The sequence below is a fragment of the Saccopteryx bilineata genome, chromosome 5, assembly GCF_036850765.1.
Source record: "Saccopteryx bilineata isolate mSacBil1 chromosome 5, mSacBil1_pri_phased_curated, whole genome shotgun sequence".
In the NCBI taxonomy this organism is placed as follows: domain Eukaryota; kingdom Metazoa; phylum Chordata; class Mammalia; order Chiroptera; family Emballonuridae; genus Saccopteryx; species Saccopteryx bilineata.
The window spans coordinates 161,051,057-161,076,043 of record NC_089494.1 but is presented as its reverse complement, the minus strand read 5'-3'; the positions used below and the strand labels follow the sequence as shown (position 1 = coordinate 161,076,043).

At 40.1% G+C, this 24,987-nt stretch overlaps 1 protein-coding gene across 2 annotated transcripts in view; it reads right to left on the bottom strand.

The window, feature by feature from the left end:
- Positions 1-24,987, bottom strand: part of GDI2 (GDP dissociation inhibitor 2) — a 43,866-nt gene that overhangs the window by 18,590 nt on the left and 289 nt on the right. The window contains exons 1-4 of one of the 2 annotated variants that reach the window (XM_066279545.1): positions 24,638-24,957; positions 7,851-7,958; positions 5,074-5,173; positions 1,805-1,939 (exon numbers count right to left, since the gene is read on the bottom strand). In XM_066279545.1, coding sequence (XP_066135642.1) covers positions 1,805-1,939; positions 5,074-5,173; positions 7,851-7,958; positions 24,638-24,661 — 367 coding nt within the window. In that variant the 5' untranslated portion in view covers positions 24,662-24,957. Of the gene's footprint in view, positions 1-1,804; positions 1,940-5,073; positions 5,174-7,850; positions 7,959-24,637; positions 24,958-24,987 lie in introns of those variants that run through there. The other variant, XM_066279544.1, reaches the window with a different exon arrangement.

Sequence of the window (24,987 nt, the reverse complement as noted above, 5' to 3'; positions counted from 1 at the left end):
ATAGAGCGTCGAACTGGGATGTGGAAGACCCAGGTTCGAGACCCCGTTGGGGTCACCAGCTTGAGCGAAGGCTCATCTGGTTTGAGCAAAAAGCTTACCAGCTTGAGCCCAAGGTCGCTGGCTTGAGCAAGGGTTACTCGGTCTGCTGAAGGCCCGCGGTCAAGGCATGTATGAGAAAGCAATCAATGAACAACTAAGGTGTCGCAACGAAAAACTGATGATTGATGCTTCTCATCTCTCCGTTCCTGTCTGTCTGTCCCTGTCTATCCTTCTCTCTGACTCTCCCTCTATCTCTGTAAAAAAAAAAAAAAAAGAAAAAGAAAGCAAAAAAGAAAAAGAAAAAAGAAAGGTCTTTTCTAGTGGTGTTTGCTCTTTAAAAGAGAGGTAATAATAGAAAATGTTAACCAGGAATCTATGGTTGAGCCAGTAGAGAAAATAATTTATGGCAGAGAATAAACTCACTTCATACTCACTAGAAATTCCTAAAAATAGAGATTTTAGAGAATGACAACAGCACCAATCAGAAAATGGGTTTACCAGACCAGAGTTTTTTCTTTTTCAGCACATTGATTAATATAGTCCAGTCAGTCAGCTTAGTACATTACGTACACAGGCTCTAGAACAGGGGTAGTCAACCTTTTTATACCTACCGCCCACTTTTGTATGTTAGTAGTAAAATTTTCTAACCGCCCGCCGGTTCCACAGTAATGGTGATTTATAAAGTAGGGAAGTAACTTTACTTTATAAAGCAGAGTTACAGCAAATTAAGGCATATAATAATAATTACTTACCAAGTACTTTATGTCAGATTTTCACTAAGTTTGGCAGAATAAATCTTTATAAACTTACTATAGTTAAATCTTTTTTTTTTTTTTTTTTTTTTTTTTTACAGGGACAGAGAAAGAGTCAGAGAGGGATAGATAGGAACAGACAGGAATGGAGAGAGATGAGAAGCATCAATCATCAGTTTTTCGTTGCGACACCTTAGTTGTTCATTGATTGCTTTCTCATACATGCCCTGACCGCGGGCCTTCAGCAGACCGAGTAACCCTTTGCTTGAGCCAGCAACTTTGGGTCCAAGCTGGTGAGCTTTTTGCTCAAGCCAGATGAGCCCGCACTCAAGCTGGCGACCCCGGAGTCTCGAACCTGGGTCCTCCACATCCCAGTCCGACGCTCTATCCACTGCGCCACCACCTGGTCAGGCTAAATCTATCTTTCTATTTATACTTTGGTTGCTCCGCTACCACCCACCATGAAAGCTGTAACGCCCACAAGTGGGTGGTAGGGACCAGATTGACTACCACTGGTCTAGAACAATCCCAGCAGGGTTTCTTCCCATTCTGCTAGTTAAATCACCTATGTTACCTCAGGCCTGAGTTTACTCATCTATAAAATGGAAACCTTACTTCATCAAGGTGTTTTAAAAGCCAAGTAAGAAAATGAATGTGAAGTGTTCAGCACAGAGCCTAACACACAGGAAACACACACACAGAAAAATAGCTTTTATGAATTATTATTATGAAAAGGGCATTTACCAGACCTAGATAGGTTCAGACTCACCAGCAACAAACTACATACGATGGTCATTTAAACTCTCAACTTCAAAAGGAGAGAAGATTTTGAACATTCTGTTCACTAAGGTATTCTCAACTGCCCAGACTGGTATCTGGCACTTAACAGACATTCAATAAATATTTATCGACTGAATGAATGGATGATGGTTAAAGTAAAGGACACTAAATTTAATCTCTAAGATTCATTTCCATTGTAAAATCTTAATAGTCTGAGAAAACAAATTACTTACTAGATGCCAAGGCTTCTGCTTCAGTGGAAGGAACCTTGTAGATTTTTCCTCCCTTGTAGACAAAGCTCCCCTCTGTCACTTTGAAATCCAGGTAACGAGTGACCTCTGTATAAAGCAGCATCTTAACCAGCTGACCTATAAAAGTCATACAACTCAAACTGTAACTTATATCCTACTACCCTTAAAAACTAGCAGAAATAAAAATACATTTACTAATACTAATGGCTTCCCAATTTTTTAACATTGTCCAAAACTCCTACCAAAAAACCTCCAAAGCTGTTTTTTAAACAAAGACAATCAGAATGTTCGCCTATTTGTTAGCACATTCAGAAGTCTTTTTTAATATCACCACTTCGAAATTAGTAACTCCATCAACTTACTTTCGTAAAAGCTACACAATCATTAGAGGTATGAGGTTTATAATGACTGTGTAATAAAACTGCAAATAGGATTGGGATTCTTTGAAGTTTCCTGTTATATTTTAAAGAGAGACAACTCACGGGCAAAATTTCTCAGGACTTTGTGTTTTTCAGTTGCTAAGTCAATTTATATTAATCAAAATAAACACTAATTTCAGATCAATAAAAAGAAAAGAAAAAACAAAAAGTCAGGCATACAATTAAAAATATTACCTATAAAAAATATATATATACATTACCCATAAACCAAAGAAATTCTGGTATATTAAAAATAGCAAACTTCTTTTACAAACTAAATTAAAATTATTTTAAAGCTCATTTAGAAAGATAAACATATTAAGATTGTCAAAATAAAAGTTTTTGAGAACAAGAAATGAGAAATTCATGCAGCCAGATGTTAAAGTACATTGTACAATGACATTAATTAGTCCACATATTAGTCAAAAACAATATAGACCTACGTCCAAGAATTTAATGTATTATAAATATTTAAATCAAAGTGGAAAAAATAAATTGTGTTGAAGAACTGACTGAACATTTTGAAAAAATAATTTCAATCTCTGCTTCTCAAACAGATAAAATAGATAATTTATATAGAAAATATGTTAAAAAATAAAACTGTAAAACTATTTAAAAGCAAGAATTTGTACTTTTATAACTCTGCAGGAGAGTGAAAAATTTTAAGCATACCCTTCCAAATCAACAACAATAAAAGGAAGAAAGAAAGGCCCTGGCCAGGTGGCTTAGTGATAGAGCATCGACCTGGCATGTGGATGTCCCAGATTTGAGGACCAGTAAGGACACCCAGGAGAAGTGACCATCTGATTCTCCACCATTCCCCCTCTCCCTTCTATCTCTCTCTTCCCCTTCCACAGCCAAGGCTCCATTGAAGCAAGTTGGCTCAGCTGCTGAGGATGGCTCCATGGCCTCGCCTCAGGTGCTAGATGGCTCTGTTGAGCAACGCCCCAGATGGGTACAGCATTGCCCCCTAATGGGCTTGCCGGGTGGATCCCAGTTGGGCACAAGTGGAAGTGTGTTCTTCTGCTTTCTTGCTTATCACTTAAAAAGAAAAAAAAGAAGATCAACCTGTATGACTACACAAAATTTAAAAACTTTTGTACATAAAAAATGCAATAGTAATATAGACGGCCAGTCACAAACTGGAAAAGATATTTTCAACATATTTTAAAAGGGGTTTTAATAGTCTTTATAAAAGAGTTCTTTACATCAATAAAAAAAATACAAAATCTCACCAAAAAATATGTGCAAAACACAAGGCTAGACAGTTCTTTAAATATAAAAGCCAATAAATAAATAGATATCATTTCACCCTCTAACAGGTAGGTATTTGTAAAATCCATTATTCTGTCTTTTAATACAACAAAATGACAAAAACTAAAATGTATAATATCCAGGCTTTGGTAAAGGTCTTGGGAAATAGGCAATCTCACAGCTTACTGGTGATTAGCAATAAGAAATCATTCCCTTTATCCTCCATAATACACTTTAAGGAGTATACAAAGTGATTTATCACACAAACACTCTCTCTCTGATTAAGTATATTTTTATTTCCTTTATGCTTACCTATGTTTTCTAGTTGTTGTTTTTTTAATTTATTGATTTTAGTGAGCAGAAGGGAGGGAAAGAGAGACACAGGAACATCAATCTGTTCCTCTTTGTGCCCTGACCAGACTTTGAACCAGCAACCTCTGCACTTCCAGACAGTGCTCTATCAAACTGAGCTATCCCAGCAGGGCTGTTAACTAATTTTTAATAAAATAAATTTATTACTCAACATAAATCTTTTTTCATTACCAATGTACCTCAAAACAATATAAATTATTTCAGCAAAAATTAAAATAAAATCTTTGCATTAAAACAAATTACAGTGCTCTGGCCAGATAGCTCAGTTGGTTAGAGCATCCTCCAGATATGCTAAAGTTGCGGGTTCAATCCCCAGTGAGCAAACAAACAAGAATCAACCAATGAATGCATAAACAAGTGAAACAACAAATTGATCTGTGTTTCTCTCTCTCCGCCCTTTCTCTAAAATCAACCAATAAATAAAAACTTAAAACAAAAATATATAGTGGTGACGCAGTGGATAAAGCGTCGACCTGGAAATGCTGAGGTCACCGGTTCAAAACCCTGGGCTTGCCTGGTCAAGGCACATATGGCAGTTGATGCTTCCAGCTCCTCCCCCCTTCTCTCTCTCTGTCTCTCTCTCCTCTCTCTCTCCTTCTCTCTCTCTCTCCTCTCTCTCTCCTCTCTAAAAATGAATAAATAAAATTTAAAAAAAAGAGGCACTTCTTTCAAAAAAAATATATATATATAGAATATGAACTCAAAAAAAGGGGAAGGCCTCATGTAATTTATTTTAGAGGACATAAATAGACTTATACCAACAATTTATAGTTTTTTAGTAATCTCAGAAAAAGGCAGTATCCCAACAATTAAAAAAGATACTTAGCTCCTCTAAATAAAAACATAAAAAAAATATGAAAAATAATTTTATGAGCCTACAAACTAGAAAGGCACTATTGCTGAAGGTCTAATTATCTAAGACTGTCACCAAAGCACCAACAGGAAAGTCTGTTACGATTACAATTTTCATATGTAGTGTACCTCAGCATATCATAATTCTCTTTCTTCAGAACCAACCAATCACTAACACATCACCCCCCTTTCCCTCATTTTTATTACTTCCAGACACCTCTAATGGACCACATTACTCACCGTACTATAGTCATTCAAAAGAATACATTTCCACATACCTGGAATAATACTGTCAGGAGTTAGTTTCTACTTTTAAATCAGATTCTGTCATAAATTTAAGTTAGAATTCTTTACCATTAGCCATAAGGAACTTAGGAATTAAGTCAACATTCCAGTCTCTTCCTCTCCCCATTGATGCTGGTGGTGTTCCTGGTATTTTAAATCTTTTGTATAACTAAAACCAAAACAAAAAATATCCATAATGTAACAAAATTTATTTTTCATTATACTGTGCAACTATTTTTTGATGACGTTTCACATAATAACAGTACTACATGAGATAAAGTATAACAAAGGCATTTCATTTTTAATCAGATAAAACCATTAGTCAAGTTCCAATACATATGTAAATTAAATATATTACTAAACTAATGAATGCTAAAATAAGTATTGCAGAGGTGGTGTTTGTTTTTACTAGCAGAAAAGCAAGAATACAAAACAATTTATCACCCTGGCCAGGTGGCTCAGCAAATAAAATGTTGTCCCAGCACACCAAGGTCTCTGGTTTGTCTCCCTATCAGGGTACATACAAGGGGCAATCAGTGAGTGCACAACTAAGTGGAACAACAACAGATGCTTCTCTTTCCCCCACCACTCTCTCTCTCCCTTCCTCTCTCTCAAATCAATGCAAAAATTTTAAAAAATAAATTTGTCAATGACACACTAGTTCTGCAGATACATTCTTATTACTTGTAGAAATTATTTAAACTCATTCTCTCCTGAATAGAAAGCTATCAAAGGGCTTAATTTTGCTTCTGTAGTTATATAAGGAATTAAAAATAAATTTTGGGTTATTCATATCAGAAAAGACAATTAAAATTAGTTCCAGCTAATTTATAATTTGTATGAGATAAGTAGAAGCTCTAGATGAAAACCTAGAGTTTAAAATTTGAGAATATTTATCGCTTCTCAGCCTTTTGGCTAAGATCAAGTGTAAAATTTGAGAATATTCAAATTCACATATTGCTGGGTGGAACAGAATAAGCAAATGGGTACGTATTTAGTCAATAAAATCCCCCAAATCCTTGCATATATTCACCCCCCCAAAAAAAAGGAAAAGAAGAAAACGACAACCTGCTTATCTTACTGAAGATCAGCTAAATGTACTAGTCGTGGAAGAAATGGTACCAACACATCATTCAAGAGATTACTCACAATGAAGAGCTCTGGAGGTAGTCATGTTAAACAGAGTCAAAGTTAGCATCATGAACAGTGGGGCAACTAGACATGTGTCTGTTGATGTGATGATGCAATGTAAAGTACCCATCAATACTTAATTATCAACTAGCTTGGACTTTTGAAAAGGAAAAAGAAAAAAGTGGAGAGACTTCAGTAGATTAAAAGAATAAACAGAAACAAAGGCAATGTTTAAACTGGTTTAAAACACTACTACATAGCAATAACATTCTTGGGAATCACTGGAAAATCTGAATATGGTCTGAATATTATTATTAATTTTCTTAAATATTATAACAGTATTATGTAGGAAAATGTTATTCTTAGCAGACAAATTCTGAAATATTCAGGTGAAATATGACATCTATTACTTTCAAAGATTCAAAATTAATTAAGCAAATATATCAAAATGTTAACCAGCCTGACCAGGCGGTGGCGCAGTGGATAGAGCATCAGACTGGGATGCGGAGGACCCAGGTTCGAGACCCCGAGGTCGCCAGCTTGAGTACGGGCTCATCTGGTTTAGGCAAAGGCTTGCCAGCTTGGACCCAAGGTTGCTGGCTAGAGCAAGGGGTTACGCGGTCTGCTGAAGGCCCACAATCAAGGCACATATGAGAAAGCAATCAATGAACAACTAAGGTGTCGCAACGAAAAACTGATGATTGATGCTTCTCATCTCTCTTCTTTCCTATCTGTCTGTCCCTATCGGACTCTCTCTGTCTCTGTTTTAAAAAAAAAATGTTAACCACTAAATCCAGATGGAAGGTTTTTGATTCAGTATTATTCTTTCAACTTTTTTGTATGCCTGAATATAAAGAAAAGCAACTTTGATAAAAATATTGTTTGTTTTATCAAAGACATTATTTAAGAAGTAACTGATATCTATGTATCTCCTATAAAAAAAAAAAGCACAGCTCAGCTCATATCCATATATGTGGATGTTGAATAAATATCAGAGAAATAAATCCATTTAGTAAAACACAGTTTGGAAATGCTTCATGTGCCTGTGTTCTAAAGGAGTAAATAATAGGGCAGTATAGCAAAAGGAACTAAGCTTTGAAGTCACATAACCTAGGTGCATAACCTACTTCTGTGATTTTAACCCCACTGACATTATTTTGTATGAAAAATGGGGATAAAAATCTCTCTGAATGACTGAGAAAAATAAATCTGGCTATGAGGAAATCACTGGCATTGTGACTGGCACACATTAGGTTTTCATTAAAAGTCTGTACTTATACTAACTTTGTGAGATAACTGCTCCAGATAGCAACAAAGGACACCATTTGATTTCTACAAGCCCCAAACTAGGAACTCCTAAAATTTATGATGCTACAAATAATCTATTCAGTAATAAGTTAAAACCACCTAGTTGAGATTCATAAGTAAAAGATTCAAAGTATAGCCTCACCTATGGTGGCACAGTGGACAGAGCGTCAACTGTGAGGTTGCTGATTTGAAACTCCAGGCTTATGGGCTTGCCCAGTCAAGGCACGTATGAGAAGCAACTATGAGTTGATGCTTCCTGCTCTTCCCCCCCCTTTCACTTTCTCTCTCTCTCTCTCTCCCCCCCCCTATCTAAAATGAATAAGATATTTTTTTATTTTTTTGAATAAAATTATTTTTTTAAAAGGATTCAAAGTATAAAAGGCATATTAATTTATTCTAATACTTACATCTTCCAGAGGTGTTATAGATGCACTTTCTCCTCCATAATATGGGTTTCTATCCATGTGAAGAACTTTCTTTCCATTCACTGACATTATACCTGACAGGATACATTCCTATAGGGAAAACATAAGTATCTTCACAAGAAGGAAAGTGCTATAGAATGTTTCAAACATAAAGCCTCTTATGAAACATTTTATTTTTATTTACTGATTTTTAGGGAAAGAGATAGTCAGACATCGAGTTGTTGCTCGACTTATTTATGCATTCATTGGTTGATTCTTGTATGTGCCCTGACTAGAGATCAAACCTGCAATCTTGAAATATTGGGATAATGCTGCAACCGAGATACCCAGCCAGGCCATGAAAAATTCTTTTCTTTTTTCTTTTCATTTCATTCCATTGTTCATTTCATTTCATTTGTGACAGAGAGCCAGAGACAGGGACAGACAGACAAGAAGGGAGAGAGATGAGAAGCATCAATTCTTCGTTGTGGCACTTATGTTGTTCATTGATTGTGTTCCCCTATGTGCCTTGACAGAGGTGGGGGTGGGGGCCTAGGCAGACTGAGTGACCCTTTGCTCAAGCCAGCGACCTTGGGCCCAACCTGGTGAGCCTTGCTCAAACCAGATGAGCCCACGCTCAAGCCAGTGACCTTTGGGTTTCGAACCTGGGTCCTCCGCGTCCCAGTCCAAGGCTCTATCCACTACAACAACCCCTGGTCAGGAGAAACATTCTTTTAGTAACTAACACGCAAGTATGTGCAATATGATATACTTTAATAATGCTCTAAAGCAGTATTCAAAGTGTGGTAGGTTAAAACTATTAACATAATAACACTATTTTTCACTGTGTTGACATTAGCTCTGATGGTACAAGATCACTATTGAATAAAATGAATTAAAGAAGTGGCTCTCGCCTGACCAGGCTGTGGTACAGTGGATAGAGCATCGGACTGGGATGAGGAGGACCCAGATTCGAGACCCCAGGTTCAAGACCCGGAGGTCGCCAGCCTGAGTACAGGCTCATCTGGTTTGAGCAAAGCTCACCAGCTTGGACCCAAGGTTGCTGGCTTGAGCAAGGGGTTACTCGGTATGCTGAAGGCCCACAGTCAAGGCACATATGAGAAAGCAATCAATGAACAACTAAGGTGTCGCAACAAAAAACTGATGATTGATGCTTCTCATCTCTCTCCTTACTGTCTGTCTGTCCCTATCTATCCCTCTCTCTGACTCTGTCTCTACAAAACAAAATAAAAAAAGAAGTGGCTCTTAACTGCACTAGTCATTTCATTCTGAACCACCAGGTACTCAAGAGTTTAAAACACGGGTCCCCAAACTTTTTACACAGGGGACCAGTTCACTGTCCCTCAGACCATTGGAGGACCAGACTATAAAAACAACTATGGGCCCTGGCCGGTTGGTTCAGTGGTAGAGCATCGACCTGGCGTGCAGGAGTTCCGGATTCAATTCCCGGACATGGCACACAGGAGAAGCGCCCATCTGCTTCTCCACCCCTCCCCCTCTCCTTCCTCTCTGTCTCTCTCTTCCCCTCCCGCAGCCAATGCTCCATTGGAGCAAAGTTTGCCCAGGCACTGAGGATGGCTCTGTGGCCTCTGCCTCAGGCACCAGGATGGCTCTGGATGCAACAGAGCAACACCCCAGAGGGGCAGAGCATCGTCCCCTGATGGGCATGCCGGGTGGATCCCGGTCAGGCACATGCGGAGTCTGTCTGACTGCCTCCCCATTTCCAGCTTCGGAAAAATGCAAAAAAAAACCCAACTATGAACAAATCCCTATGCACACTGAACATATCTTCTTTTAAAGTAAAAAAACAAAACGGGAACAAATACAATATTCAAAATAAAGAACAAGTAAATTTAAATCAACAAACTGACCAGTATTTCAATGGGAACTATGGGCCTGTTTTGGCTAATGAGATGGTCAATGTCCAGTTCCATATTTGTCACTGCTAGCTGTAACAAGTGATATGACGCACTTCCGTTGCCATGACGCGTGCATCCCACGTCACCAGAAGTGGTACTGTACGTGAATGACGCTGCGCTTTGCAGCACCGCCACAGACAGTACTCCAGGAGCATCCGCTTCCTGTGCTTCTCTCACTGACCACCAATGAAAGAGGTGCCCCTTCCAGAAGTGCAGCGGGGGCCGGATAAATGGCCTCAGGGGGCTGCATGCGGCCCTCGAGCTGTAGTATGGGGACCCCTGGTTTAAAACAACAAGGCCAGTTTTGCTTACTGTTCTTAATGAAGCTTTAAAAATTACCTCTTAAGTATACCTATAAGCCTAATCTGTGGTGGCACAGTGGATAAAGCCTCAACCTGGAATGCTGAGATCACTGGTTCAAAATCCTGGGCTTGCCTGGTCAAGGGACAAGTGAGAAGCAATTACGAATTAATGCTCCCTGCTTCTCCCTCCCTCTACCTTTCTTTCTCTCTCTGCTCTCTCTAAAATCAATAAATAAAATTTTAAAAATAAAATGGAAAAATGTATATATAAAGCCACTCTGGCTCAAGGAAAAGTTTTTATGGGACTGATTTATAAGCTTAACTAGCACATACAAGAAGCAATTACGAGTTGATGCTTCTCATCTCTCCCTCCTTCCTGTCTGGTTGTCTCTCTTTTTCTCTCTCTTACATGCAGAGGAAGAAAGAAAGGTTGGAAGGTAGGCAGGGAGGGAAGGAGGGAGGAAATTTGAATTCGAGAAAAAGAATTCTGAATTCTGGAAAACTTACAACCCAACTAGGGCACATGTCAGATCCCTAAAGAACTTTTCAGACAACATCAGTGATGATATCAATACGAGTGTTTAGTCTTTTTAAATAAAATATGTCAATAATTTGGAAGACCTGCATTACTCTGTAAGCCAGTATTTTCCCAAAAACCAATGAATGGTGCTCAAAACCATGACACGGGATAAAATAGGATTTTTTTTTCATATTTTTTGTATTTTTATTTTTTGTATTTTTCTAAATTTAGAAACAGGGAGGCAATCAGACAGAGTCCCGCATGCGCCCGACTGGGATTCACCCGGCACACCCACCAGGGGAAGATGCTCTGCCTATCTAGGGCATTGCTCTGTTGCAACCAGAGCCATTCTAGCGCCTGAGGCAGAGGTCATAGAGCCATCCTCAGCGCCCGGGCCAACTTTGCTCCAATGGAGCCTTGGCTGCGGGAGGGGAAGAAAGAGATAGAGAGGAAGGAGAGGGGGAGGGGTGGAGAAGCAGATGGGCGCCTCTCCTGTGTGCCCTGGCCGGGAATCGAACCCGGGACTCCTGCATGCCAAGCCGACGCTCTACCACTGAGCCAACCAGATAAAATAGGAATTTAAAGTGCAAGCTAGATAAATTTTAATGTACTGGAACAAGAAATGTTCACTGATGTGGTTTCAGATTTCTTGTTGCAATTTATGTTTAAAAAAAATAAGAAAAAGAGATAAAGCTGCCACTTGTGTTTTGGTGTAAATCAAAGAATGTTCGGCCCTGGCTGGTTGGCTCAGTGGTAGAGCATCGGCCTGGCGTGCAAGGGGTCCCAGGTTCGATTCCCGGCCAGGGCACACAGGAGAAGCACCCATCTGCTTCTCCACCCCTCCCCCTCTCCTTCCTCTCTGTCTCTCTCTTCCCTTCCCGCATCGAGGCTCTATTGGAGCAAAGATGGCCCGGGCGCTGGGGATGGCTCCTTGGCCTCTGCCCCAGGCACTCGAGTGGCTCTGGTTGCAACAGAGCGATGCCCCGGAGGGGCAAAGCGTCGCCCCCTGGTGGGCATGCCGGGTGGATCCCGGTCGGGCACATGCGGGAGTCTGTCTGACTGTCTCTCCCCGTTTCCAGCTTCGGAAAAATACAAAAAAAAAAAAAAAAAAAAAAAAAAGAATGTTCACAATCTGAGAGGCTACCAAACACTTTTCCATTTTCCTCCTAAACATCTATTTGGGGGCTGATTCTCTTCTTTTTTAAATTTTACTTATTTTATTTGTTTTGTTTTTGAGAGAGAGAGAAAGAAATCAGAAACATCAACTCAGAGTTGCAGTACCTTAGATTGCTTCTCATAAGTGCCTTGACCAGGGGGCTCCAGCTGAGCCAGTGACCCCTTGCTCAAACCAGGCACCCTTTGGGCTCAAGCCAGCCACCCTTTGGGCTCAAGCCAGCAACCCAGGGATAATGTTTCCCCCGTCCCCACACTCAAGCTGGCAAACCGGTGCGGTGCTCAAGCCAGTGACCACAAGGTTTTAAACCTGGGACCTCAGTGTCCCAGGTTAATGTTCTATCCACTACACCACCACCAACAGGCTGAGAATTCAGCTATCTTTTAAGGCAGACATTAAAGAGATGTGCAAAAAATGTAAAACAATGATATTCTCATAAATTTATCTTGTTTGGGGAAACAGAGTTATAATTCATAAAATGTTATACATCTCAACATCTAACAGGTTTATCATCTTTATTTAGGTTAGTAAAATTTTTCAAATTTCTCAGTGTTGATTTCTAATACTATAAATATTGACAAATATAATTCTTATAAACAAAAGCTCTTCAGGGGCCTCAATTTTTAAGTGTGTAACAGATCCTGAGACCAAAGAGTTTGAGACCTAGAGCCCTAAATGAAACATGACGATGAATACTATAGACTGGGGATTATAAACCACCATGCTAAGGAAAAGAGTAACTAAACAAAGCATGGATATACTAAGATATATCAAATTAGGGGTGGGGAGACCTCAGGAAAGAATACCATAATGAGAATAAACACAGAGATGGGATACACATTCACTCACAACTATTATACCAGGGGCTTTTGGTGATCAGAGCTTTATTTTTTAAAAAGACAAAAAAAAAATTCCGGCCCTGGCCGGTTGGCTCGGTAGAGCGTCAGCCTGGCATGTGGAAGTCCTGGGTTCAATTCCCAGTTGGGGTACATAGGTGAAGCGCCCATCTGCTTCTCAACCCTACCCTCTCCTTCCTCTCTATCTCTCTCTTCCCCTCCCACAGACAAGGCTCCACTGGAGCGAAGTTGGCCCGGGCACTGAGGATGGTTCCATGCCCTCTGCCTCAGGTGCTAGAATGGCTCAGGTTACAACAAAGCAACACCCAGATGGGCAGAGCATCGCCCCTTAGTGGGCTTGCCGGGTGGATCCCAGTCAGGCGTATGCAGGAGTCTGTCTCTCTGCCTCCCTGCTTCTCACTTCAGAAAAATTTTTAAAAAAAGAAAAAAATAGAAAATAATACACTTTTTGTAAATACCTGCATTTTATTCAACATTATGTTTACAAGATTCATCCATGTTTTGTGTGTAGTGAATATTTTCTTATAATCATTATCTTATAATCATATTATAAAATTTAATTTTAGTATATAAATTTTATTAAAATAAAATTTTCTTATAACCTGTTGCTACAGAACACAGGTCCCCAAAGTACTGAACCAAATCCTGCCAGCAGGCTCTTTTTGTGAACTGGGTTTTACTGGTAAACACCCATGCTTGTTCATTTACATATTGTCTATACCTGTTTTCACTATAGTTGTGCCTGTAGTTGAGACTATATGACCTGCAAAACCTAAAATATTTTCTATCTCTACCTTTACAGAGGTTTGACTAAATCTGCAAGCAGTGGATTTCAAAGTGTGTTTTCCAGTTGGTATCACCTGTGAAATTCTTAGAACTATAAATCCTAAACAGATTCTCAAACTTCAGTTTGCATCCACATCAACTGGATGGCAGTTAAAACAGATTCCTAGGTCCCATTCCCAGAACTTCTGAGTCAGCAGGTCTGGGGCATTGGGCCTGGATTTGCATTTCTCGCTAGTTCCCAGGTGCTGTATTGCTCAAATAAGTTTGTAAATAAGATATATGTTTGCTCACTTATAGTTTGCATTGGGTATGAGGGACAGGCTGTAAGCAGGCAGGGTTGTTATACCCTAGGCTTAGTTTTAAGACTAAGCTTTTCTTCACACTCTTGACTGTTGCATGAGTGGGGTGGTGCACTCTCATGAGGAATCCCATTATGTCTCAGATAAGTGACTTTGTTTCAGAGACTTCCTTATTTGTATATTGGATTAAAAATTTTTATTTCTACACTATAAAATGGGGCAGAGGAGCCCATGCAGGAGGAGAGCGGAGAAAGGCCACATGGAGAGGAGAAGCAGCAAAGATGGCGGAGTGCTGAAGGAGAAGCCAGTTTGAGCAGAGTTTGTACAGAGAGAAGGAGATGGGGAACAGAGGTGAATAAGGCTGGTGAGGTAGAAACCTGTGATTCTAGGAATACTTGGATAAGTCAGTGGCTTTGGGAGCCCTGAATGGAAAGAAAAGTGTTTTCTCAGTGTGCGTATTTCTTGCCCGCCAGGTGCAAGCTAGGATTAAAGGTAATGGTCTACCAGTTCTTGGTTCTGTTGTTTCATTACCATCTGTCCAAATCAAATGCGAACCTGCATGGGCCAGGCAGCTGTGGTGGCCGTGGCTAATGGCCATACATGCTGCTAATGCTGCTGATGCAGAACCAATTTCAAGAACCACTACACTACTAAAGCAGTGCTGCTCAAATTTTTTTAAACAGAACAAATTACCTGTTAAAATGTAGCTTTCGATTTACTATATATCCTGGGCTAGTGAGAGCCAACCTGCATTCCTAGTAATTTCTCAGGTGTTGCACAAGCAGGTGACCCATAGACTACACTGTGTAGCAAAGTTGTAGAGGTGTTCATCGAGTGGATACACCATACAGATAAAGCATAATTTATCTATTTTACTTTAGTAAGGCACCTGGACAGCTCCCCATTTTTTACTATAATGAATAATGCTCTATAAACATTCTCAATATGTCCTTCATGTATGTGTTTGTTGGATATATTATCAAAGAGAATATAAATATGCTCTGTTGTAAAGTACCCATACCTCACTTCTGTGGGTTTACGTAGAGACACCAAGTCCAGATGAATTTTGAAGGGTTTTATTAAAGGAGATTTATTAAATATGCTGGCCGCATATGACTAACACGGCCGCAGACCCAAATTGTGAGCGCCAAATACATCTCAGAGACTGGTTATATACCCTTGATCACATACAGGCTGGGGGGAGCATGACATCATGGCACAAGCTTATAACATTTGTTTAGGGAATCCATAGAAACATTAAAACTTTTAAGGTAATACAAAGATATTTACAAATCTTTCAGTGTCTATCTCCCCTCCTTTGCCTAAAGGTATGTCACTCTCAGGATTCCAGGAATGGAGAAAGAGCCAAATCAATGTAGGGTAGTATGTAAATTCTGTCTCATTGTGTAAGAAATTCCTCGCACAACCTTCACTCTATAGTTAAAACTAAATGACCCATTGTCCTTGCAAGCCAGAAACTTCTACATTCTTCTCCCTCTTCTCCCCAAGGAAAAGACGGTACAGAAAAGCCTGACCTTTCTTCCTAAAATATCAATATTAATTTTCCAGCTTTTTGGTACCTTACTACAGTTCAATTTCAGTACTACTGTCAAAGAGCTTTCCAAAAATGGCTGTACCACTTTACACTTGTCAGCTGTGTAGAAAAGTTCTGAATGTTTCAAATCCTTGGCCAACACTTGTATTGTTGTCCTTTAATTTCAGCCATTCTAATTAGATGTGATTTAATTTGCATTTCCTGACAACTATTAAGATAGAGCCCTGGTTCATAGTTTACTGATAATTACCGTACTTTATCTTCTTTTGATAAGTGCCTATTCAATTATTTGCCACTTTTTAAATGGGCTTTCTGTCTTTTTATACTGCTATATAAAGGTTCTGCCTAGAGATGTAAAAGTCCTTTACTGCTTCTATGTACTACAAATATCTTCTTCCACTCTGTGGCTTTCCTTTTCACTTTCTTATTGATGTCTTTAATAAACATCTGAATGTATTTCATCTACCAAAACCAGCCCCTATGCCATCAAAAGCAATTCACTGGATCAAAAATAAAATCTAAAGCAGCACTAACATATGTGGTTTAATATACACAGGGGGTCCCTCAGGTTACAACAGTATCAATACATGACATTTCGAGTTTATGACGCTCACTCCCAAAAAAACTTGAAAAAATTGAGACATGAGTATTTTTGGCTAATGCCGTTAGCGCCGTACTTATGGACTACGTGTATGTGGGTGAACTAGTTTGGTTGTGCACAGCAGAAGAATACGCAGTAGCACATACAGTACGGTATATTCATGTTCTTTTCCTTTTTCTGTGGATTAGTTGTTTTTATGTTCTAGATTATGGTTTTACAACTATGTTAGGATAAGTAAGTGACTTAGGCTAGGGTGTGCTTCTACTTACACCAAAATTCAGGTTTACGTCACTGTCATAGGAACGGAACTGTGTCATAACCCGAGGACCCCCTGTATATACGGAACTAAAACAGCATTTACTATCTCGCCTGACCAGTGGTGGCGCAGTGGACAGAGCATCAATGTGTAATACTGAGGTCCCAAAGGTTAGAAACTCCAAGGTCACTGGCTTGAGCTAGGAGTCACTGGCTCTGTACAGGCTTGGCTTGAGCCCCGAGGTCAAGGCATGTATAAGACGCAATCAATGAACAACTAAATTGAAGCAACCTTGAGTTGATGCTTCTCACTCTCTCTTTCCTCTCTCTATCTCTCCCTTCCTGTCTCTCTCTCTCTCTCTCTCAAAAGCAATAAAAAAATAAACAATAAAAATAAAATATTTACTATCTCAAAAATAGCTTATGGCATAAAGAAAGGAAGACCAGTTACATTTCCAGCTGACAAAAGTAGACTTCGGGGTTCAACTTTTGGAAGCAAAATTATAGGAAGCAACATTTGAGTGTTGCAGAGCTTCTATATATAACTTTTCACACTCCACTGCAAATAAACATGCAACACTCACTAAACTGTGACTCTCTAGCAAGCACTGAAGGCTGAGGCCTAACAAAGGGCCCAATCATTTAAAGATTCAGCAGTTCTAAGAACTGATACTAACCACCTTAAAAGGCATCACAACTTGTAGCAAATATGACAAAAGCTAATTAAAATTCCACAAGCCCACTAATTCTTTTTTTTTTTTTTTTCATTTTTTTTTCTGAAGCTGGAAACAGGGAGAGACAGTCAGACAGACTCCCGCATGCGCCCGACCGGGATCCACCCGGCACGCCCACCAGGGGCGAAGCTCTGCCCACCAGGGGGCGATGCTCTGCCCATCCTGGGCGTCGCCATGTTGCGACCAGAGCCACTCCAGCGCCTGAGGCAGAGGCCACAGAGCCATCCCCAGCGCCCGGGCCATTTTTGCTCCAATGGAGCCTTGGCTGCGGGAGGGGAAGAGAGAGACAGAGAGGAAGGCGCGGCGGAGGGGTGGAGAAGCAAATGGGCGCTTCTCCTGTGTGCCCTGGCCGGGAATCGAACCCGGGTCCTCCGCATGCTAGGCCGACGCTCTACCGCTGAGCCAACCGGCCAGGGCCCCCAAGCCCACTAATTCTTCTAAATCCCTCTGAAAAAGATTATTTTTATATTGCCAAAACAATAAAATACATAGTAACATAAATGTGACACTTTAAATTTTGCTGTAATATATGCCATGGAAGTTTCACTGTCCAAAAACATTCACAGATAAATTTTATATCTGGGCACCAGAAGAACATTAGTGATCCTAAAATTTTACCATCTTCCAAAATTAACAACTCAAAGTTAAAATCTAGGCCCTAGCCGGTTGGCTCAGCGGTAGAGCGTCAGCCTGGCGTGCGGGGGACCTGTGTTCGATTCCCGGCCAGGGCACATAGGAGAAGCACCCATTTGCTTCTCCACCCCCCCCCCTCCTTCCTCTCTCTCTCTTCCCCTCTCGCAGCCAAGGCTCCATTGAAGCAAAGATGGCCCGGGCGCTGGGGATGGCTCCTTGGCCTCTGCCCCAGGCGCTAGAGTGGCTCTGGTCACGGCAGAGCGACGCCCTGGTGGGCAGAGCGTGGCCCCTGGTGGGCATGCCGGGTGGATCCCGGCAGGGCGCATGCGGGAGTCTATCTGACTGTCTCTCCCCGTTTCCAGCTTCAGAAAAATACAAAAAAAAAAAATATATATCTACCACTACTACCTACCTGATGAATACATAATAACAAACAAAGCATATTCAAGTCAGAGAAAATATTCTCAATTAATTTCCTCCTTTTGCACTAGAAAATCTGGTCCGTTCATCATATAGGTCAAGAATACTAATAAATAACTTGCCCTGAACATGTAACTCAGTTGGTTAGAGATCAGTTGGATAGGTTGCGGTTCAAGCCCTGGTTGGGGCACATACAAGAATCAACCAATAACTGCATAAATAAGTGGAACCATCAATGTTTCTTTTTCTTTCTCTCTCCCCCCTTCCTCTCTCTAACAATCAATAAACTTACATTTTTAAAATTTTTTTAAAAATACTGATAACTTTTACTAGGAAATTTATATATGCATGAACATCAACCAACACATTTGTTTTAAATCTAACAGATGAGAGTGCTTCATATTAATTTCAAAGTCACACACAAATGACCTAAGCGGAATAAGAATACAAACTGACATCTTCAGAATCCACATTTTTTTATGTTAATAGCATTTGCGCTCCATCTGGCACTTATTTTCCTACATAAAAAGATGTAACCAGATAAAACTGTTCAGTTGCAGCAAAGCTCTAGTATGTGGAGATATGTGGAAATGTGGGAATGGATCTTATCAGTAATATTAAATTTCACTTACCTTCAGCATCCTACATATTAACACTAGAATCACAATAATTAAAGAATAACTCATTTGGACACTGCCTATTTACATTAGACAAAGTACCCCTTATGTACAGAAGTGGCCTGAGGAGTGTTTCCAAGGCCAATGGTGCTAAATAATATCCTAGTATCCTGGAAGTTAATGACCACCCTCTTCCTACTGACAGTAACACAGGTATGGAAGAGAATAGAGCCAGTGTATTAATTAACATTATATCTTCCAAGTAGCCAACTAAACAGCCAACTAATTTTAATGGTAAAATTCAAAATTCTACTGCATTTTTAAAAAGAATCTTAAGAGGTTTATTTGTCAGTATCAAAAGACATCGGTGCAAAGTGGGGGCTGCCTGGCCAGTGCCAGTGCAGTAGATCCAGTGTCGACCTGGAATGCTGGGGCTGCCAGTTCCAAACCCAGGCTTGCCCAAGTCAAGGCACTTACAAGCAGCAATTGCTTCGTGCTCCTCCTCTCCCTCCTTTCTCCCTTTCTTTCTCTTTCTCTCTCTCTCTTTCACCCCTTTCTAAAATCAATAAATAAAACCTTGGGGGGAAAATATAGAAAACCTATATTTTCTTACTGGATGAATGTTACCTCATTAAATTTAATTTATAAAATTTACAGTAGCACTATTTAAAAATAGTGCTATATAAAAATAGTGCTTCTTACAGTAGCACTATTTTATTTTTACAATTTACGTTCAATTTTATTTTGTATTGGTTTCAAGTGTACAGCCTGTGATTGGACAATCATATCCTTTACACAGGTTTCCCTTTAAAATTTCTAGTACCCAACTGGCACCATACAGTTATCACAATATTACTGACTATATTCATCCTGTGACTATTTCCTAACTACCAATTTGTACTTCTTAATCTCTCAAGACTTTCCCAAAATCCACCAACCTCCTTCCCATCTGGCAACAGCTAGCTGGCTCTTCGTATATGAGTCTGTTTCAATTTCGCTTGTTCAAGTATTCTGTTCTTTGATTCCACGTAAGTGAAAGTACCTGGTACTTGTCTTTCTCGAACTGACTTACTTCACTGAGCATAAAATACCCTCCCTTCTTGGTCCACCCATGCTGTCTACTGCATTTTAAAATTATTTTAAGAAAAAGTAGGCCCTGACTGGTTGGCTCAGTGGTAGAGCGTCGGCCTGGAGTGCAGGAGTCCAGGTTCGATTCCCGGCCAGTGCACACAGGAGAGGTGCCCATCTGCTTCTCCACCCCTCCCCCTCTCCTTCCTCTCTGTCTCTCTCTTCCCCTCCCGCAGCCAAGGCTCCATTGGAGCAAAGTCTGCCCAGGCGCTGAGGATGGCTCTGTGGTGCCCTCTGCCTCAGGCGCTAGAATAGCTCTGATTGCGGCAGAGCGAAGCCCCAAGATGGGCATAGCATCGCCCCTGGTGGGCGTGCAGGGTGGATCCCCCTCAGGCGCATGCGGGAGTCTGTCTGACTGCTTCCCCGTTTCCAACTTCGGAAAATTACAAAAAAAAAAAAAAAGAGTACATAGGTTTCAGGTGAACTTCTCTAGCATTTGAACTGTTGGTTGCATTGCATGCCCGTCACCCAAAGTCAAATCCTTTCGGCCACCATCTTTGCCCCACTTTACTTTCCTCCTTCCCATCCCCTCCCCCTATTAACCACTTCACTTTTATATATGTCCATAAACCTCAGTTTTATATTCTACCTATGTGGGATATTGTATCTATCTTCTTAATATCGACTTCTACTGCTCTCTGCCTAGAAAATCATTCCTCCTTACATTCAAGCTTACCAATATTTTTTTAAAGCCAGCTTCCCTCCCTTAGGAAGTTTTTCCTGATTCTCCTGTCTGAATTCCCATGTTATTTTTCTTTTGGCACTTACTATGCGGTCCTTCAAATCAAATGTTTCACTACTACCTCTATATGCTACTATATCTGATTTTACCTATTCTTTTGGGCCAGTATACATAAGGCTGATTAAAAATACAAACTACCTGCAAGATATTTATATCTTCCATAAGTAAGACATTTGTACATATGGGCCCAAGATCACTAATGCAGTTGATAAAGTCCTTTATCTACTGAAGTCTAACACTTGATTTTTAAAACAAGTAAAAAAAAAAAGAAAAGAAAAAAAAATACCACTCCTCTTGGAAATCACAAAATTTTAATAGAGGGAAAAGCATGTCTGAGATGTAAAACAATTATTTAAAAATTTACTACTGAGAATAATCTGGCTCATTATCACTAAAGCATGTTTTTATTTATAACTCGTACTAGAATTACTATATAGAACAGGGGTCCCCAAACTACGGCCCAGCGGGCAGCATGCGGCCCCCTGAGGCCATTTATCCAACCCCCACTGCACTTCCAGAAGGGGCACCTCTTTCATTGGTCAGTGATATGAGCATAGTTCCCATTGAAATACTGGTCAGTTTGTTGATTTAAATTTACTTGTTCTTTATTTTAAATATTGTATTTGTTCCCATTTTGTTTTACTTTAAAATAAGATATGTGCAGTGTGCATAGGGATTTGTTCATAGTTTTTTTATAGTCCGGCCCTCCAACGGTCTGAAGGACAGTGAACTGGCCCCTGTGTAAAAAGTTTGGGGACCCCTGACATAGAACAAATACTTTTGATGAGCACAAAGAGCTGTGGAGCTAGTTACCCTTAATTTACATACTATTTCTAAGAAGGTTCATGAATTTATTGCCAAGCCCAAAGTCAATAAGTAGCAGCAAATTAGGTAGTGAGGCTGTCTATACATACTGAAATTAAAGAAAAGCTGCCGGCCTAGAAAATGATTTGACTTTGGGTGGTGGGAACACAATGCTCTATTTACAGATCATCCTTCACAGAATGTACATTTAAAACCTGTATGATCTATTAACCAATGTCACCCCAATAAATATAATTTTAAAAATCTATATATCAGTAGCAAAGTAAGCAAAGGGGAAAATAAAAAGACTGAAGAATTCACAAAAGTCAAGCAGTCTGAGACTACAGAGTAAGGAAGGACCCACTGGGTCCCAGTGGCTTCATTATACTCTAGCACAGGGCTCACGAGCCAGATGTGGCTCTTTTGATGGCTGCATCTGGCTCGCAGACAAATCTTTAATAAAAACCAATAACGTTAAAAATATAAAACATTATCATGCATTACAATCCATTCATTTCCTACAGCTCATGTTCATGGTTGCGGGTGGCTGGAGCCCAATCACAGCTGTCCTCTGGGACAACACCAAATTTTTATTGGATAATGCATAATGTACATGGGTCATTGTATGGCTCTCATGGAATTACATTTTAAAATATGTGGCGTTCATGGCTCTCTCAGCCAAAAAGGTTCCCAACCCCTCCTCTAGCATAACATAGTAATTAATCTTCATAGCCTGACCAGGGAGTGACACAGTGGATAGAGTGTTGACCTGGGACATTCTAAACCCTGAGGTCACCGGCCTTGAGTTCAGGGTTGCCAGCTTGAGCGTAGAATCATAGACATGATCCCATGGTCACTGGTTTGAGCCCAAAGGTTGCCAGCTTGAGCAAGGGGTCATTGGCTCTGCTGGAGTCCCTCCCCCCATCAAGGCACATATGAGAAAGCAACCCAATGAACAACTAACTTGATGCAACTATGAATTGATGCTTCTCATCTCTCTCCCTTCCTGTCTGTCTCTCAAAAAAAAAAAAAAAAAAAAAAAAAAAGAATATTTTTAAATTGATTTTAGAGAGAGGAGAAAAAAAGGCAGGAGTGAGGAGAGGTAAGGATCAACTCATAGTTGCTTCTCGTATATGCTTTGACCAGGTAAGCCCAGGGTTTTAAACCAGCAACCTCAGCATTCTAAGTCAACACTTTATCCAGAGCCACCACAGGTCAGACTACACTGTATTTTAAAAGTAACAAGTTAACTGCACTAAAAATACTTGACACATTAGCACCATGTAGCATTTGGTACCCATGTAATATTTGGTATATCTGTTTTTAGGTTCTTAAAATATCAGGCACTAAATATTTACAAACCAAAAATTAAGAAAATCAAGTGGTATGTTCACTCTAATAGTCAAAGTTAGCTTGAAGGTATTTTAACTTTGGAGATCTCTTAACATTAAGTAATCAAAGTCCTTGTATCAGTTAAAATAAGGATAAAAGACTTATCAAAATCATCCCATCACTACTACTCCCATCAATGATGGTAATAATGTGATTGCTCTGAATTGATACCATTCTCAGAGAATATCTCACAAAACTATCTAGAAAGGTTTACGGGGGTTATTATTATTATTATTACAGCTCTAAAATGGCAAAAATATTGGTCTGATTTCTAACTAATATGCATCTACCACTCATCAAACACATCACAACTAATCCAAATGAAATCTAAATAAAGTGCATTATCTTTTTTTTTTTTTTAAAGTGCATTATCTTAACTCGGCTGTTGCACAATAAGACCGTGCACCTTTGATACAAAGTAATGGTTCTGAACTAGGCATGTAGAAACCTGCACTGTAATGAACCTACACTCATTTGTTCTAGTCCAACTGACTTTAATCAAGTGCAAATCTCAAACACTAGCAATACCCATAAAAAACAGTGAACTGGCTCTTACAATACGCTGCCACTGGGCAAGATCCATCACAAACTACTAAACTCAGTTCAAAATCCCAATCAGGCACTTTAAGATTTTAAAAACAAAAAAACTGTAGTGGATAGGCCTATTCACTTAGGCATCCAACAGTCTTCCAACTCACCACCAAACATGAAATTCAACCTAATACTTCCCATTCAATAGACTAAACAGCTTTCTAGGTAAGTAATCTCATCTATTTGGTACTATTTTCTAGCCAGCCACAAGTCTCCTTTTGGACTGGTCAAACATAATGAAGCATTCAGAAATCAGTATTCTCCAACAGGCACCACAAATCATTATAAACCGGAAAATGACCGACCAGAAAGGTGCCATTCTGGTTCCTGAAGCCTTCTGCTAAAAAATTAGCCAAATGAAAGTTAAGAGGTTTTCTCTTTTCTAGAGAAATCTAAAATAGTTAATTTGGGGTGTTATTTGAAAAAAAATATTAACTTGGTCCCAGAATGCATTTCAACAAATTTGAAGTGTTGGGTTAAATGATTAGGAACTTTGAGGTCAGACTTTACAGGATACACAAGATCTACATCAGTGTTCACTTTATTAAGATGAAGTAGCCCAAAGTCAGAATTTCAAATTTCTAAAAAGAAAAAAAAATTGATAATGAAAATGGTCTTCTCTTCAAATAGATTTCTTTCCCAAGAGTACTAGTCTTCATTTTCTTAATTTAAAAAAGAGAGAAAGTACAAGATACAACACATCTGCCTGCATTATTTGAAGGATACTATGTATTATCTAAAGGTCTCTAAGCACACAGACACCCAAGTAAATAAACTAACCATATTAGGAACACCTGCCACTCACATTGCGCTAGTATTCTCTAAATTGTCTACCTCCCAGAAAAGAGCAAAGTAGTAGAGAACTTGGCATCTAGCAACCCATCGTCAATCATTTCTTAGGGGAAAACATCGAAAAGAGACAATGGAGGCAAGGAACAGACAAAACGGAAGGAAAAGATGGCCATGGTCAAGTAAGAAAGCATTTGATAGACAAGGTTTGAGAAAACTCACTTCCAATTCTACTGATGCTCAATAAGTGGGATTGTATGGTGGTTAAAAATAATGGCTAATAGTTCTCATTTGGAATGCAGAAAGGAGATAATCATTTGGAACGGGGGAAGTAGATAACAGAACTAAATTTCTCCAAAAAAAAAAATGTAAGTTAACTGAACTCTAACAATTACAAAACAATAATTATCGAATGACTTGTCAAAAAACCTTTTGCCTAGCTTTGGCAGCCACAGACTGATTAGTAGCAACTGAAGGCTAAGTAGGAAATGCAACCGCAAGTGGCTTCCACCCTCCCCCACTCTGCCCGGTGCCTTTTCCGTTTCCACTCGGGAGAGGCCAGCGATCCATAAGAGAGGTGGAAGAGCAATTCCCCAAGCTGGGCTTTTTGGGGTCTTTTCTGTAGCACAGAGAAACTCATTTTCCACCTACTTTTACTTCGCTGTTACTACTCATCAAATCACGCACTTGACTGGGTTTTGCAGATACTGGTCTAGCCTTCCATAGAGACGACCCGCTCCAATCACGGCCCACTTGGCCCTTCACGGCCGCAGGCCCACACACCGCGGAATGTGCCTCTTGCACCAGGCCCAACGCCCTACTCGCCTCCCCTCCAGAAGCAGGCACGAAAAAACGACGGAAGACTACACCCACAGGAGACCCTGAGCGCGGGCCGGGTTCACGCGGCTCCGAGGAAGTGGCGTGCGGGCCAGCCCCCAGCCTCCCCTCCCCCGTTCGGGCCTGCACGCCCTCCCCGGCTCCTCGGCCTCCGCCGCCGACAG